General features: G+C 50.6%; 1 protein-coding gene and 1 long non-coding RNA gene across 2 annotated transcripts; one reads left to right on the top strand and one right to left on the bottom strand.

The window, feature by feature from the left end:
• Window positions 1–282: 282 nt before the first annotated feature.
• Lactbl1 (lactamase beta like 1) lies at window positions 283–12,768 on the top strand. Its single transcript, XM_005081012.4, has 7 exons — window positions 283–426; window positions 1,043–1,178; window positions 3,353–3,462; window positions 5,888–6,045; window positions 6,979–7,217; window positions 8,720–8,825; window positions 9,778–12,768. Exons 1-7 carry the CDS (start codon window positions 415–417, stop codon window positions 10,760–10,762), a joined length of 1,746 nt encoding a protein of 581 aa, XP_005081069.1. The 5' UTR covers window positions 283–414; the 3' UTR covers window positions 10,763–12,768.
• Window positions 12,769–14,488: 1,720 nt separating this feature from the next.
• Window positions 14,489–16,078, bottom strand: LOC110342933. Its single transcript, XR_002385115.2, has 3 exons — window positions 15,999–16,078; window positions 15,548–15,637; window positions 14,489–14,678 (listed from the first exon to the last, which is right to left on the bottom strand). It is a non-coding gene; the product is annotated as an uncharacterized LOC110342933 (long non-coding RNA).
• Between the last annotated feature and the right edge of the window lie 320 nt (window positions 16,079–16,398).

Here is a 16,398-nt window from a genome sequence, read left to right as displayed (position 1 = left end):
ACCGGCATTTCTGGGCAATCGGGCAACGGGAGTTGGCCTGGATGGGGCTTCTGGGCTTGGAAAGTGAGGGTTCCCTTTCCCCAACATCCAAATCTTACCTTTTCTCTAGCTATTCTCTGTTCCCCTCTTCTTCTTCTTCTTCTTTTTAAATGTGTATGAATGTTTTGCCTACATGTGTGTTTGCATCAGATGGTTTACAGACAGTTGTGAGTTTGGATGCAGGGAACTGAACTCAGATCCTCGGGAACAGCAGTCAGTGATCTTAACCTCTGAGCCATCTCTCTCTCCAGGCCCTGTCTCCCCACCACCTCCACCTCCTTTCTCGTTTGCTGCTCTCAGTTTCCTGCCTACAGGGTCTCCTGGGCTCCAGGCCCGAATCCTTAAGGAGCTGGAATCTTCCATGCCTTGGGGAGGATGAAGACTCGGGTGAGGCTTTTGAACACTTGTACATGATTGATGCACAAGCACTCAGACCCAAGTTCAATCCGCAGTACTGCATAAAAAAGCCGGGGTGCAGCGGTGTATTCCTTCAATCTCAGTGTTGAGGAGGCATAGTTTAGTCAGCTAGTGAGCTTGTGGGGTCACGCACAGGCGCAGGGGTGTCCTAGTTTCGTTTCTGTTCATCATGGAGGCTTTTCTGCCTGCTTTGGAAGGCTGACATGGTGATAGGGTGACATGAATAGCCTTCTAGAACCCACTACCTCACTGAGCAGTACCCACATGCTGGGAGCTTCAGGCATTCCCACTGGGGACTCTATTCTAGCTTCAAGATCAGGAACCTGGAATGTAGGAGAGGCAGATGTCCTGAGAGTCGAGTGTGGCAAGGCCTCCCGGTGCACACCTCTGACGCATACCGAGAAGCACACAAAAGGCCGCAGGTGAGGTGAGTTGAGGCGAGGGCATCAGGGCTGGACCAGGTGTGTAGAGCTGATTAGGCGCTTACCCTAGGGAGACCCTTGACTTCACAGGGAGCATTGCGGTGAGTATACCTTCCTCTCCCTGCTGACCCTAGAGTTCATGACCTGTGTGTTTGCTCCTTCAGGCCTGCCACCAGCCCCATCTCCTAAGAGGGAAAAATAAATGGTTTTTGCGGTCCCTCAGCGGCTTCCTCTTCCTGTTCTCAGTGGCCATGACTGGCTGCTTCCTGTGGCAGTACCACCTCCCCAAGCTGCAGGCTGGTGAGTGAAGAAGCCACTCACGCTCACTCGGAGGGCATGGGTCCCCTCTGGGCCTGGAGCAGTCAGCAATGTGGGGGGTGAAGGAGGACAGAGGCCTCTTCACTCCAAGCCACACTGTTCATCTCTGGTCAAGCGCTTTTAAACAAAGTGAAAACCCTATTGCCATCAGGGTTCATCCAGCCCGGGGGGTCAACTCAGGGTTCCTAGAAGCTTAAACAGAGGCTGGTGAAACAGTTCAGCAGGTAAAGGCACTTGCCAAATAAATAAGCCTGATAACTTGAGTTTGACCCCCAGAACCCATGTGAAGGTTGAAGGAGAAAACTGACTCTATGGATTTGTTCTCTGACCTCCGTGTGTGTGTGTGTGTGTGTGTGTGTGTGTGTGTTGTGTGTGTTTATACAACTGTGTATGTGCCTCATGTGCACATACTAATTTAAAATTTTAGTTCTAAAAAGTAAAGTTTAAACAGTGCTTCCCTTGCTCTGTGGGCTTGCGTGACCCTTGCCCCTTTCAAAGATCCCCTTATTCCATCTAGGACTCCAGAGGGGCAGGCCACAGATGGATACCACCCTCTGTTGCCATAGCATCCAGTATCCCAAGTCTCTACTGCATTGGGAGCAGCTTCTCCCAGTCCTGTCACTCATATTGCCAATGTCAGTGCTCAGCAAGATGACCAGGGCTCCCATGGCCCCAAAAAGCCTTCCCAGACACAGCCCCTCTTACTGTCTCCCCAGTGTCTCCATCACCCACACCAGTCCTTTATGGGGTACATTCCTTTTCAAGGGACTTCTTTGTTGCTCAAGCAAATAGGCCACAGCTGGTCAGGTTGTTCAGGGCTACGATTCTTGAACTAGCAAGCTGTGATACTATAAGTCCACAAAATGAATTTGTAGTGGGGAGACTTCAAGACATTTGAAATCTGAGCCGAGCTGCATGAGTTTAGATCCAGTGCAGTCAGTGTCAACCCACTGTGTGAGCAGATCCAGTTCAGTCAGTGTCAACCCACTGATCAGATCCAGTGCAGTCAGTGTCAACCCACTGTGTGAGCTCAGATCCAGTGCAGTCAGTGTCAACCCACTGTGTGAGCAGATCCAGTGCAGTCAGTGTCAACCCACAGGAAACTTCCCAGAGGCTGGGCAGACCAGACGACTCATCGGATAAAGATACTTGCCACCAAGCTTTATGACCTGAACTTGATCCCTGGAACCCACATGGTGGAAAAAGAGAAAATTCCTACAGGTTGTCCTCTGACCTCCACAGTCACACTGTTTAACTCCCCAACCCCATCCAAATGTGGGCACTTTCAGGCCCTATGTAGACTTGCTGGTTCCAATTTGAGACTCCCCAGGTGCCGTCTGTGTGTCTGGCTACAGATGCCAGACCCACTTAGGGAGCAAGCTGACAAAGCTAAGGCTGTACCCAGGACTTCTACTCCAATGACCAACCCCCCACCATCTACCTATTTATCTGTCTAAGGAATATAGGGACTAGGGCTATAGCTTAGGTTCAAGCACTTGCCTACAGTGTGCAAGGCCCTGGGATCTGTCTCCAGCACACAAGGGAATGAACAAACACACCAAACTCACTAGCTGATAATTTCTCATGGTTCTGAGGGGCTGGCTGACAGTTTTACTGCTGGTCTAACCTGCTTTCTTCAAGGAAGTAGGTAAGTCACTTGGGATCGGAGTCTCCCTAGGGTCTTGTACTCTCAGGGATAATTTCCCAGATTTGTCCATGTGATGACGGCCACTCCCTGGACAAGGACTGATGAGACTCACTTCATGACCAATGCCTGCATTCAGTTCTGGGAACAGAATAAACTGTCCCTGCTGCTTCAGGCCTGAAACCCCTCTGGGGTTTCAAGTTCATGTCACCCAAACATACACAACCATCTTGAGGTATAGATGGATAAATGGATGGATGGATGAGGCTAAGCCTGTCAGGAGAAAGGGAGGGTGGGGGCTAGTAGCTGAGACCTGAAGAGGCTCAGTCCTAAGGGTGACACTATGCCTTGGCTGGCCCACGTCTGAACGTTTCCTGGGAAGGCTTCTGCTGTGGGAGGATGTTCTCCAAGGCGTGGCTCTGGCTTTTGCTGCAGCCCTTCCTATCCTCCAAGATGTCCCTTTGCCCTTGCCCTGACCTCTTCTGTATTCACCTTCTAATATGTCCTCCAGGTTCCTTGAAGCCAGAGGTGACCCCAGCCCCAGTGAAGATGTGTCCCCGGCACCCCGAGCTTGTGCCTCTGGCTCACCCCCTCCCAGTGCTGAAGGAGGCCTTGGAGAAGGTTAGTGACAGCCCAGGACGTTCCTGGTAATGCAGTAAAGCTTGGCAGAGGAGGGATTCCTCTCTGTGCTGTGGCATTCACTCATTTATTCACTAAACATGCTTGTTTGTTTGTTTTTGGTTTTTTGACATGTTTTCTCTGTGTAACAGCCCTGGCTGTCCTGGAACTTGGCTTTGTACAACAAACTGGCCTTGAACTCACAGGTATCCACCTGCCTCTGCCTCCTGTGTGCTGGGACTAAAGGTGTGTGCTACCACACCCAGCTTTCAACACAACTTTCTTGAGGGCCTGTTCTGTGACTAGAGTTCTAGTGCTTGGGAGGCAGAGGCAGGAGAATCACTGCAAGTTTGAGGCCAGCCTGGGCTACATTGTGAGTTCTAAGACAGAAGGGGTGGGGAGAGACTGACTCCTAGTCAGTCAGTTAGGGGAAGAAGCAGTTAAAATAATACATATTTCTGACTTAGGGACAAGAATGAAGATTAGGAGCCTGGGATGGTGTCCCACACCTTTAGTTCCAACACTCAGGAAGCAGAGGCAGATAGATATCTGAATTCAAGGCAAGCCTAGTCTACAGATCAAGTTCTGGGACAGCCAGGGCTACACAGGGAGGAAAAAAAAGAGTGAAGATTAATGTCATAGTTAGGGTTTCTATTGCTGTGAAGAGACACCATGACCACAGCAACTCTTGGGTAACATAGTTTTAGAGGTCTGATCCATTACCATCACGGTGGGACATGGTGGCACGCAGGCAGACATGGTGCTGGAGAAGGAGCTCAGAGTCCTACATCTTGATCTCGAAGGCAACAGGAAGTGGTCTGGGACACTAAGTGTGGCTTGAGCATATGAGACCTCAAGGCCTACCCCCACAATGACCTATATCCTTCAACAAGGCCTTACCTATTGCAACAAGGTCACACCTCCTAATAGTGCCCCTCCCTATGAACTATAGAGGCCAATTACATTCAAACTACCACAATTAGGAAAGTTTTAGAGACTGTGAGGTCTTTGGAGGCTGTCAGGGCCCTGTGGGGCCAAGGCTGAGACGTGATCAAGAGGCTTGAAGGACGTAGGAGTGCACTCCAAATGCGGGGTCAACATGTGAAAAGGCCCAGAAGCGGTGGAGTGAGCACAGGGCTCACAGAGAGGTGCGGAAAGACGAAATGCGAGAGTGACAGAGTCCGTGTCACTGAGGCCACTGTAGTATGGTCGAGCACATGTATGGGTGTACACACACACACACACACACACACACACACACACAGAGGTGTGAATGTACGTGCACCAGGGCACAACTTGCACCACTTCAGGATGGCTCTCCTTGGTGCCAATCAGATTCTGCCATATGGGTCACTCACCTTAGGGGAATGGAGACAAAAGGAGCAGAGTCGCCAGCAGAAGAAAAAGGGTGGCAAGTTCACAGAAGTTTTACACCCAAAGATAAATAACGGCAACTTTTCTAGTGTCGTCAGTGACGTATTGTTTTTATTCCTAGACTGAGTTGATATTCTTACTCCCCGTTACAGAACAAGGGAAGGCAGCCTGTCCCCAGACAAAGAGTCTTGGGAGACACTTTGAAACAAACATGCTTGGGCCCAAAATAGGGGTGGGGGCGATAACCCCACTTCTACAGCAGCTTCTCAGGGAACTCAAAGAGCACTCGAAAATTTACCAATACAACGTACATCACAGGGCCACAGGACTCAAATGACAAAGCAGTCTCCTCCCGCTGAGCACTGTGGTACCAGTCAGGGGCTGTGCTACCGCTTTGTATGCATGTCTAGGGAATCCCTGACTACATGGGTGAACTGAGGGCCCCAAAGGCTGACTTAGGGCAGGTGGGATCTAGGGAGACAGCTTAGCATGGGGCAGGTAAAGCCACAAGGCAAGGGGTGGGGTAGCTGATTAAGTAGAGCAGTTTGGGAGATGGCTCAGTGGTTTGTGCACATATGAGGACCAGAGTTCAGATCCTCCACACGGGTGTAAGTACTGGGTACGTGTGGCCTGTCTATAATCCCAGCACTCAGGTGGAGAGAGGATTCCCTTAGACCAAGATGGCTAGCCGGACTAGCTGAATCGGTGAGTTCTGGGTTCAAGCGAGAGACCCTGATCCGATATACAAAGGTGAAGAGTATTCTAGACCCCCAATGTCAATTCCAGCTTCCGTGTCACTTGCACATGTGTGCACTCTTCCCATGTGAACACACACATGAAAAATCACACACTAGGGAGCCCACTATGTAAAACAGGCGGGAGGGAAGCTGCTGAGAGAGCCGGGTCCTCGCAGGGCATGGTGCTGGGGTTACAAGGTCTGGAGGCTCCTAGCGTGCTGCAAGGGGTGCAGCTGTGGGGACAGGTGGGTGTGCTGAGGCAGGGGCAACAGCTGTCACTGCACCCACATTCTGAGTGCCTGTTCTTCTACCACAAGGTGGATGGAATTCTGCGCAAGGCAATGTCGGCCCCAGGCCTGGCTGCCATGTCTGCCCTTGTCATCCACAATGACACCGTGCTCTGGACTGGGAACTTTGGAAAGAAGAATGGCTCAGATCCCAATTCTGGAACCCCTAATGAGTACACCATGTACCGGTTAGTGGGGTGACCTCCAGGGTCTCAGGAGGGATGAGCAGGATAGCCAGCCAAGCAGATATGGGAGGCAGGGACATTCAAGAGAATTGTGGCTGGGGTCCCAGCTGCCCAGGCCTGTGGCTCAGTCCTGATAACTCGACAGAGGTCCAGAGAAAACCAGGAAGTACAAGTGCCCAGTGTCACACCACAGGGACCACAGGCTAAATGAGAAAAGGATCCCATCTCCTCACTTTCAGTGTGCTACCCAGGAGTGATGACCAGCTCCCATTCCTGCGAGTCAGGGAGTGGCACTGGCCCAGCTGGAAGTATCTAGGGATGCTTGGCTGTATGCCCAGAACCCCTCCTCTCAGGTGCTGTCTGCAGCGTCCTCATAGCTGCAACAATGGACACGTTTGATCCTGGGGATGCTGTGGTGACTTCAGGGGTCTGATGGGATTTAGCCTTTACACTGCACCTTTGTGGTGCTGGACACAGGACCCAGAGTTCTATTTGTTTTGATTACTGTGTACTCATCAGCTGTCTGCCATGCTGAGTGCTCTGCAAGTGTGTGTGCACATGCACACACACACACACACACACACCTCCACCCCCCCATTATACCCCATGAAACCAACAGTCAAACTCTCAGAAAGGTCTAGTAACTTGCCCAAGGACACACAGCTAGTGAGAGACAACACTCACTAAATCCAGGTCTGCCCCAGTACAGGTGGGGCTTGGTAAAAGGTCTAGTATGGGGCAGGCGCTGAACTGTCTATCCTATCCAAGCTTCTGGTATGTTCTACACATCTCAAGGCTCTTTACAGAGGCTGTGATTCAGCTGGAGTTGCAGACTAGGGTGGACTCTTGCATATGAGAAGCCGGAGGCTGGGCACAGGGTGGGAAGTAGGCTGTGAGGTTGACAGTTGCCCTCTGTACTCCTGTGTCCCGACAAAGGATCGCCAGCATCTCCAAGATCTTCCCTGTGCTTATGCTGTATCGCCTGTGGGATGAGGGCATCGTGGCCTCATTGGATGACCCTCTGGAGCGCTATGCCAGCACCTTCTCCATCAACAACCCGCTGGGCAAGGCCCAAGACCCTGAACCACAGGGCCCAGTGGGGGAATATGAAGAGATGGGCTTCCTCCCAAGGCCGTCTTCTGTCACGCTCCGGAGGATGGCTAGTCAGTTGTCAGGTGAGCCTCGGAATTGCCCAGCTGAGCCAGTTTACATCAGAGGGGCTTGGGGGACAGGGACAGGACGCAGATTCCCATCAATTAGGACCCTGCTTTGGTTCCTAAATGGCCATATTTCCAACCCTCAGGCCATGGGTGGTAGCCATGGTAGAAAAAAACTGAGGTAAGCCTGGGGTACTTTTTAACCTTACTTTAAAAATGCATGTATGTGTGTGCATGTGTGAGTGTATGCCGTGTGTGTGTGGGGGGGGTGTCCACTGAGGTATGTACCAGATCCCACCCCCCCCAGGTGGAGCTACAGCTGAGCGCTGAGAACTGACTTGGGTCTTTTGAAAGAGCAGCTTTAGGGGTCATCTCTTTAGCACTGGGACTTACTATATTTGAGATAGGGTCTCTTGTAGCCCAGGCTGGCTCCAAACTCACTGTGTATCTCAGAATGACCCTGAACTTTTGGTCCTTCCTTCTCTACCTCCTGAGTGCTAAGATTACAGGCATGGGCCTCTATATCTGGCATGTACGTTGTTGGGGGGAAGGAGCACAGGGATTCAAACATGTTAAGCAAGCATTGTACCAGCTGAGCTCCATCCCTGGCCTGAACCTGGGAATACAGGCCAGGCAGAGACACAGGTCCCAGACAATTGAGTCAGGATCTGTGTGGCATGCCAATGGCCAGGCAACAAGTTAAACCCAGTAGGGAGCTCTACAGTGAAGAACATGTAGAAGCCACAGTCCACAGGGGACATGGGTGAAGGGCAGAACTGACACAGCACAGAAAAGGCTCTGTGGAATATTAAAAGATGCCAACCCTTGTTCATCGAAACACACGTGCAATTAAAACCACACAGAGACACACTGTCCCCATCAGACTGACAAGGTTGGAACGGTGGTTGCACTGACTGGGGAAACCATGGCGGCAATGTCCTAGTCTACAACAGCGGAGGAAATTTAAATTGATTTAAACTTAACACACCCTGACCTGGCTAGTTTTACGTCAACTTGACACAAACTAAAGTCATCTGAGAGATAGGGAACCTGGTTGTAGACAAGCTTGTAGGACATTTTCTTAATTAGCGATTGATGGGGGGCCCAGATCATTATGGGTGGTATCACCCCTAGGCTGGGGGTCCTGGGTTCTAAAAGTGCAGGAGTTTGTTGTCTGTTACCACCACAGGGGTCCTGGGTATTGAACTCAAGGAGTCAGGCACCTTTACTGGATAAGCCATCTTGCTAGCCCTAAATATTAAATATTTCAGGATGTACTAAATGCCTTTGGAAGGACTGGTCTTGGTGGCACCTGCCTGCAATCCCAGCACCTGGGAGAGCAGGAGAGAAGAAAGATGAAAACAGTTTGCTTTCAGAAAGGGAAATCACAGCTGCTGGGGGTGGGAGGAGAGGTGGGGGAGGGACAGGGACATGTAAGGACAGGTGATTTGATGGCCTCTAGGGAAGGGACTTCCCCAGCAAAGCACAAGTCCTGCAGGTCTGACCACTGCTCTCCCTAGGACTTCCCCGAAGGCTGCGGGGCACCTCGCTGTTGTGGAGGGGCAGCACCCAGGAGGCTCTGAGCCTGCTCAGGGATGATGTCCTGGTGGCTGACCCAGGAACCAGGTGAGGAGTAAGCTCTAAAGTCCAGCCACACTTGAGGAAGTGCTTCCCCCATATGATCAGAGTCCGCAGGGTTCTGGGGACCACTGAACAGAGCCCATCCTATAGCCACAAAGACTGAGAGGCAGGCACCGCAAGGCCTAGAAGAGCTGGGCCCCCAACACAGGTCTGTTCCAGTGTCCCGGCACTCAACTGAATTGTTTACTAAGTGTCTGCTCTGGAGATGGTGTGGTTGTGCACATCTGTAATCCCAACATCTGGAAGGCTGAGGCAGGAGGATAGAGAAATGGAGGCCAACGTGGGCTATACAATGAGATTGTCTAAAAACAAAACAAGACACAAAGCCGGGCATTGGTGGCACACGCCTTTAATCCCAGCACTAGGGAGGCAGAGGCAGGCGGATCTCTGTGAGTTCGAGGCCAGCCTGGTCTACAAAGTGTGTTCCAGGACAGCTTCCAAAGCCACAGAGAAACCCTGTCTCGAAAAACCAAAAACCAACCAACCAAACAAACAAACCAAAAACAAACAAGACACAAAAAGCAGTAGCGGCAACTACCCCACCCAGATCTGCTAGAGTTGGATACACCAGTAAGCACGTGACCGAGGCTCCTTTTTACAGTTTGCACTGATGAGGGAGACACACCAGAGAAGTAAATGACACGAATACAGATTTGGCCTTGATAAATAATGGTGTTTAGGTCAAGGTCTGACGGTTGAACAAGTGTAGCTTTGAGAGCTTGGGGGCGGGGTGGGGGGGGTGGAGGATGAACAACACACATCAGGCAGAGGCAGCTGGTACTCCTGGGCTACCCTGGGCCAGATTTCCCTCTGCTTCTCCAAATACTGGACTGTAAGCCATGCTTTTCTTTCCCTACTGGTGCCATCACACACCACACGGTCCTGGAGATCGTAGATCTCCAGGACCCCATCCTAATGACCCCTTTTCTCCCTCCAGGTGTCACTACAGCACTCTGGCCTTCTCGCTCCTTGCCCATGTGCTGGCTGCGCACACGGCACAGGGAGACTATGAACGCTGGGTGTCTGAGCAGGTCTTGGAGCCGCTGGGGATGAGCGACACTGGCTTTGCACTGACTGGAGCTGTGCGTGCTCGCCTGGCAGCTGGCTTCTACGGCAGCGGCCGGTCCGCACCGCTCTACGACCTGGACTGGTACCGGCCATCAGGCCAGATGTACTCAACGGCTGCAGACCTGGCCAGGCTGACGGCTGCGCTACTTGGCGCAGGGTCCCGACGGCTGCTGCGGCCCGACAGCCTGGCCACGCTGCTGTCACCACTGCGCGCCTGTGCCCACGACTACTTCGCCCGTGAAACCGGCACACCCTGGGAGTTCCACGAGCGGTGTGGATACAGAGTGGCACGCAAAGACGGAGACTTGGACGGCTATGCTGCCAGCCTGGCGCTCGTGCCACCGCTGCGTTTGGGGTTTGTGCTGTTGCTGGCGGGGCCGCGCCCATCCACTAGTGACCTGGTGGCTGACGCCCTGGACATGCTGCTGCCCGCTCTGGATCATGCATTGCGCGATGCTGAGCGCGTCCCCGCGCCCCCGCCCCACGCGCGCCCATTCGCCGGCTTCTTCACATTCGCCAACCGCACCTTCTACGAGGTGCGCGCCGCGGGGCCGCGGGGCGAGCTGCGCTTGCGCCAGTTTGGGCCACGCGTGGAGGCGCTCGTGCCCGCCGCCTTCCGATCGCTCGCCCTGCGTCATGTGCGCGGACGAGTCTTCCAGCTGCACGTGGCCCGCGAATTCCCTTGCACTCTGCCGCTCGCCGACGCCTGGCTGTCTCTGGAGGCGCAACACGGGCAGTTGGTGCGTTTCTACCCGCTGGACCGCCACGGGCTGGCACCAGGCTTCGACGTGCCTGGACTCAATACCTATGGAGTGCTGCGCCTGCAGCGCAGGCCGGTGTTCGGCTCTCAATGAGTTGGGAATCCTTGCTGGAGCCTCCGCACACGCGCACTCACCCATGCCTTTGCATTGCCCATGCATGAAACCCTCCTCATGCCCCCAGCCTGCCCACACCAGCCTGCAGTTCTCCTCTTACCTGCAACCTCCCCTCTAGCCTCTCTCCCCCACGTTACCTGCCACCCTCTCATCTCCCCCACCCCCATAGCTTCTTCCCCCCACTTCAGCCTCTCTTCCCCGCAGCCTCCCCTGCATGGTGTCTATCCAGCTCTAGTCTTGTCCTTCCTCCAGCTTCCCACCCGATGTTTGAGGGAGGCCCACCAGAGAACACAATAGTTGGCAAAGTGGAATCTTCTTGGACAGCAGCTGGTTTCAAAGTGCCCTTATTCACCTGGGAAGAAGAGTTATATGGGAATTTACAGTAAGCACTTAAACACTTAGGCATTGACCTGCCACGCTGATACAGGCTAGAACTTGGGAGAATCGGGAGGCCAGGTAGGACTGCAGGAGACCCTGTTTCAAACAGTCAAACAAATACGGAAACGTGTGTGTGTGTGTGTGTGTGTGTGTGTTTTGAAACAAAGACAATACCAGGATCGGTGTCTTAAAAACCACTCTCACTGGGCTGGGAGTGTAGCTCAGAAGGTAGAGAGCTTGTGCGGGTCTGCAGAAACACGGTGTGGTGGTGCACACCTGCAGCTCTGTTATTGGAAAGGTGGAGGCAGGAGGTCCAGGCCAGCCTGGAGCACATGAGACTCTGTTTAAAAGAACAGCATGTTTTGTTTTTAACTGAGTTACAATTTGCCTAACATTAAAGACACCATCAGGTGCAGTTTGTTTATAGATTTCTTTAGTGGGCTGCAGATAGAACCCAGGACTTTCAAGTGCTAGGTAAGTGCTCTACCAACTGAGCTATATCCCCAGCCTGAGTTTGGACAATTTAGAGAAATATTTATACCCATTACCACAACCAAGACCCATGAGATTTCCATCACCCCACCCCCACTATTCCTTTACAAGTCAGTCCCTCCCTCTCTTCCTCCCCTAGTCCCAGGCAACCACTGACCAGCCTCCTGCCATTTTAGTTTTGCCTGCGCCTGACTTTGGTGCGGATGGGATCCCAAGGTTGTGTGTGCATCTCCTTGGGTTCAGTGTGTTGTTTTTGAGGTCCGAGTCTTTATGGACATCCATAGTTCATTTGCTTTTGATCCCACAGCATGGTCCCTTTATTCTTTCGTCTGCTGATGAATGCTTGGGTTGTTTCCAGATGGAGGTTGTTAGGAAGAGAGGTTTGTGTGCAAGTCCTCCTATGTGCATAGGCTTTCATTGCTCTTGGGTAAGTTTCTAGATGTGACTGCCAGGCAGTTTTCCAAAAGCCTGGTGCCACGTTCCATCCCCACATGGAAATGTGTGGTGGTTCTGTTGCCCACGTATGTGGCAACACTTGGCTCTGTCAGTCTCTTTAATTTTAGCCACGCTGGTAGTTCTGAAGTCCTATCTCACTGTGGCTTTAACTGTATCCTATTTATTGAATTGTAAAAAATATATAAGTATATAAGATATATATGTATATATGCACACACTATCTCTCTGGATACAGTTCCTCTCACTCTTTGGACTGATCTTTCATTTTCCTTTCTTATGTAAGTCTATTTATGTATGTAGTTTGAGATACATTCTCCTGTAATCTAGGCTGCTGTGGAACTCAGTATGTAGCCCAGGTGACCTTGAACTTGTGATTCTCCTTCCACCTCCTGAGTGCTGAGATTATAGACTTGCATCACCATACCCCATTTATGCAGTACTGGGCACAAACGCTCAGGGTTTCATGTACACCAGGCAAACTGCTCCATCTGAGCCACACTCCCAACCCCTGTTCTTTGTAAGATTAAAAAAACAAACAATGATATAGTTCACATTATGTCCTCATGAGAGTAGGATCCCCAGGAGGCCAGAAGAGGGTATCAGAGCTGGAGTTATGGGCAGGCTGCTGTGAACCTGTGGGTATGGGTGCTGGGAACTGAATTTAGACCCTCTGCAACAGCAGTATGAACTCTTTTAAAAATGATTTATTCTTATTTTACTCGAATTAGTGTTTTGCCTGCATGTATGTCTGTGTGAGGGTATCAGATCCCCTGGAACTGGAGTTATAGATAGTTGTGAGCTGTCATGTGGATGATGGGAATTGAACTAGGTCCTCTGGAAGAGCAGCCAGTGCTCTTAACCGCTGAGCCATCTCTCCAGCCCCCTAGTATGAACTCTTAACCACTGAGCCACTTCTCCTGATCTCCCACTCCAAACATTACAATTTTACAGACAGGGTTTCATTATGTTGGTCAGACTCCCTTTGAATTCCTGCCTCCTTGGCCACCTGAGCTGCTGAGTCATTTGCCCATTTTCTTAATGGTGTCTTGAAGAACAGAGTTTTAACTTTTTTTTCTGAGATAGGGTTTCTCTGTGTCACAACCCTGGCTGCCCTGGAACTCACAAAGATCCGCCTGCCTCTGCCTCCCTAGTACTGGGATTAAAGGTGTGCACCACCACACCTGGCAGGTTTTAACATTTTGATGAGATTTATTCCTGTTAAATTTAATGCAAGGTTAGGGGTTGCATTTTGTATAACACACACACAACACATTGGCACTAGAGATTGAACCCAGGGCCTCGTGTGCTAGTAGGCAGATGCTCTCCCAGTGAGCAATATGCTCAGCTCCAATGTATCTTTTAAAAGCTTTAACTTTTAATTTTGAGATAGTTATAAATCCCCACACATGTGTCAGAAATAACTAGAGTAGCCTTTACCCAGTTTCTTCTCTCAGGAACATCTTGCAAAATGTTGTAAGAAAGACATTGATCTAATGCAGCCAAGATCCAAAGCTTTTTCCCCAGCACAAACAGCCCTGCCTTCCCCATTCCTAGCCCTCTCCACCTGCTCCCCAAGCCTTACCCTTTCCTTAAGCACTAATCACAGCCTGTTCTGTTTCTGGAATTCGGTCATTTTAACACTGTCACATCTTAGGGGCTGGAAAGGTGGTTCCTTGGGTAAAGATGCTTGCTGTTAGACCTGACAACCCGAGTCTGAGGCCCAGAACCCACATGAGAGGAAGTTAATTTTAACAACCCCATGTTATTTGGCCTTCACCTGTGTACCATGACACCTGTGTATGGACACACATACATAGGCAAGCATACGTGTGCACAAAGCACACCAATTAAATGGGCTATTTTAAAGGGGGAGGGGCTAAAGAGATGGCTCAGCACGTAAGAACACTTGCTTCTCATGCAGAGGACTGGAGTTTGGGTCCCAGCTTCCTCCTTGAGCAATTCACAACTGTCTATAACCCCAGCTTCGGGGTCTGATGTGATCTTTTGGCTTCTGTAGGAGCATGCCCCCTGCATACACATAAAAGTAAAATACTTTTTTTTTGTATTTTTGAGACAGGGTTTCTGTGTGTGGTCCTGGCTGTCCCAAAACTCTGTAGACCAGGATGGCCTCAAATTCTGAGATCTGCCTGCGCTGCCTCCTGAGTGCTAGGATTAACAGCAAATACTCCAAAATAAAATAAATTCTTTTTGGGGGAATGTCAAAACACTTTATTCGGAGACTTGGGGAAAGGCTGAAGAGGTCTGCACTGTCTGCTGCCCTCCACTGGGCAGATCTTGGTGGTATACCTGTCATTAAGACTAAAATAAATTCTTAAAAAAAAAAAGAAAGAAAAGAATTTCAGGCATTAAATGGGAGTTGGGAAGTCGGCAAACTTTGGGGACCCTCCCTCAGCATTTAGCATGGTTTTCCAGTCATTTCAAGTGGCTACAGGTATAAGCAGTTCGTTCTTTCTGGTTGCAGAGTAGTGACTTCATGGACAAATGGAACATGATTTGTCTAACCATTCACTTCTTGAAGGATATCTGGATTGTTTCCAACTTGCAGTTCCTATGAATAAAGTTGCTATGAGCATTTGCTTACCCACATTTATGTGAACTTGCTTTTATTGCTCTGGAATAAATGCCCAGAAGTGCAAGGGATTGGGGACCAATGGAAGTACACGATGTTTTTGAAGCAATTGCCAAGCTGCTGGTTTGGGATCCATCTAGTGAGATAGGAGTCCCCCACCATGTTGGCTAGCATTTGGTGGTGACATTTCTTTGTTTTTTTCTGACCAGGTCTCATTGTGGCCCAGGCTGGCCTTAAACTTGTGGTCCTCTCAAGTGCTGGGGTTCCAGGCATGCGTTACCATGCCCAGCTTATTTTAATAATTTTAATAGATGTCACTGTGGTTTTAATTTTCAACTTCCTAAAAGCTAGTGATGTTGGATTTTTCATGTCCCCTACCACAGTACATGCATCTTTGGATTGCTGGTCATTTTGCTGGACACACGGTGTACAAGCATCTTCTGGTATGTAGCTCATCACTCTGTCCTCTTAAGGTCCTTTTGTAGATCAACACCAGGGCTACACAGAGAAATCCTGCCTCAAACCACCCTCCCCACCCCTGAAAAACAAAGAAAAAAGGAAAGAAGTTCCTTTGAATAATGCCACCCCCAATTTACGAATTCTAAAACCAGTGTGTATCAGTACATGGACTTAAGGTGGGATTAAGTTGCAGAGGTGTGTGTGTGTGTGTGTGTGTGTGTGAGTGTGTGTGTGTATGTGTGTGTGTGTGAATGTGGAGGCCAAAGGGTGATACCAGTTTGTAGCACGAATTCTAGTTGGTATTAACAATAAAAACCCAGAGTTAGATATTAAGGGGGAAAGCTGAAAGATCAGAGGAGCAAAGCAGCCAGCCCCTAGAGAGTTCTTACCTCTACCAAGGCTCAGACCAAAGGGGTGATCCTGTCCTCAGCATGACTGCAGACTGACCGCTGTCTCCTTCCATTTTATATCCCTCTTTACTGCTGGGATTAAAGGTGTGCGCCACCACCGCCGCCTCAGTCTCCCCTCTTGCTGCATTCATTCACTATGCACTACACTCCTCACCCAGCCTCACCCAAGCCTATCGCTCCATTGCTCTCACGTTCGCCGCCCTTCTCAGGCTTCCCCAGACTCACCTGGCCCACCCTCCACCCTCCACATTGACACTGCTACACTCTAAATTGTTTCCCGAACTCCAGGTGTGTACATCTGGCTACCCACTTGCCATCGAAGTGGTTAGACTTCTCTAATGCCCGCCCCCAACCTCCAGCCCACTTCTGCGGTTCACCAAGCGCAGGGATCAGGTTGAACCCTCGAAGTATCCTCCACGTGGTCTCTCACCTTCACATCCAACCCGTCAGCAAATCATGATGGCTTTGCCCACTCCTCCAACTGCTTCTCGACACATTCACCCTTCCAGCCTTCATCTTCCTCTCCAGAGCTGTAGGAGTAGTGACCTATTTCCCTGCTCCATCTTCCCCCTCCAGGACGGTTCATCTCCTGCATCTACTTGGCAGGCTATGGTTCCCGGCTACCCAACATTAATCTGGGTGTTTTGTAGACATGGTTAGCAGCTTCATCCACTGACTTAAATTAAGGATTGTAGTTTCTGTAATCCGGGGCCTCATTTAGCTATGGAAGGGCCTTAAGAAAGTGAAGTTGCGGCTTAGAGAGGGAGAAACCTCACCATGATCAGTGGCATTCAACCCCTCCGGGACTTCCTGCCTGCTGGTCTGTCCTA

This window comes from Mesocricetus auratus, unplaced genomic scaffold (genome assembly GCF_017639785.1).
Source record: "Mesocricetus auratus isolate SY011 unplaced genomic scaffold, BCM_Maur_2.0 Super-Scaffold_100014, whole genome shotgun sequence".
NCBI classification, from domain to species: Eukaryota; Metazoa; Chordata; class Mammalia; order Rodentia; family Cricetidae; genus Mesocricetus; species Mesocricetus auratus.
The sequence above is the reverse complement of the archived record's forward strand: the minus strand, read 5'-3'. Positions and strand labels throughout refer to the sequence as shown.

Excerpts from the sequence above, each read along its gene's own strand:
- Lactbl1 (XM_005081012.4), top strand. Across the intron at positions 3,463-5,887 it reads TGAAGGAGGCCTTGGAGAAG|GTGGATGGAATTCTGCGCAA; the intron begins GTTAGTGACAGC and ends TTCTACCACAAG. Across the intron at positions 8,826-9,777 it reads GTGGCTGACCCAGGAACCAG|GTGTCACTACAGCACTCTGG; the intron begins GTGAGGAGTAAG and ends TTCTCCCTCCAG.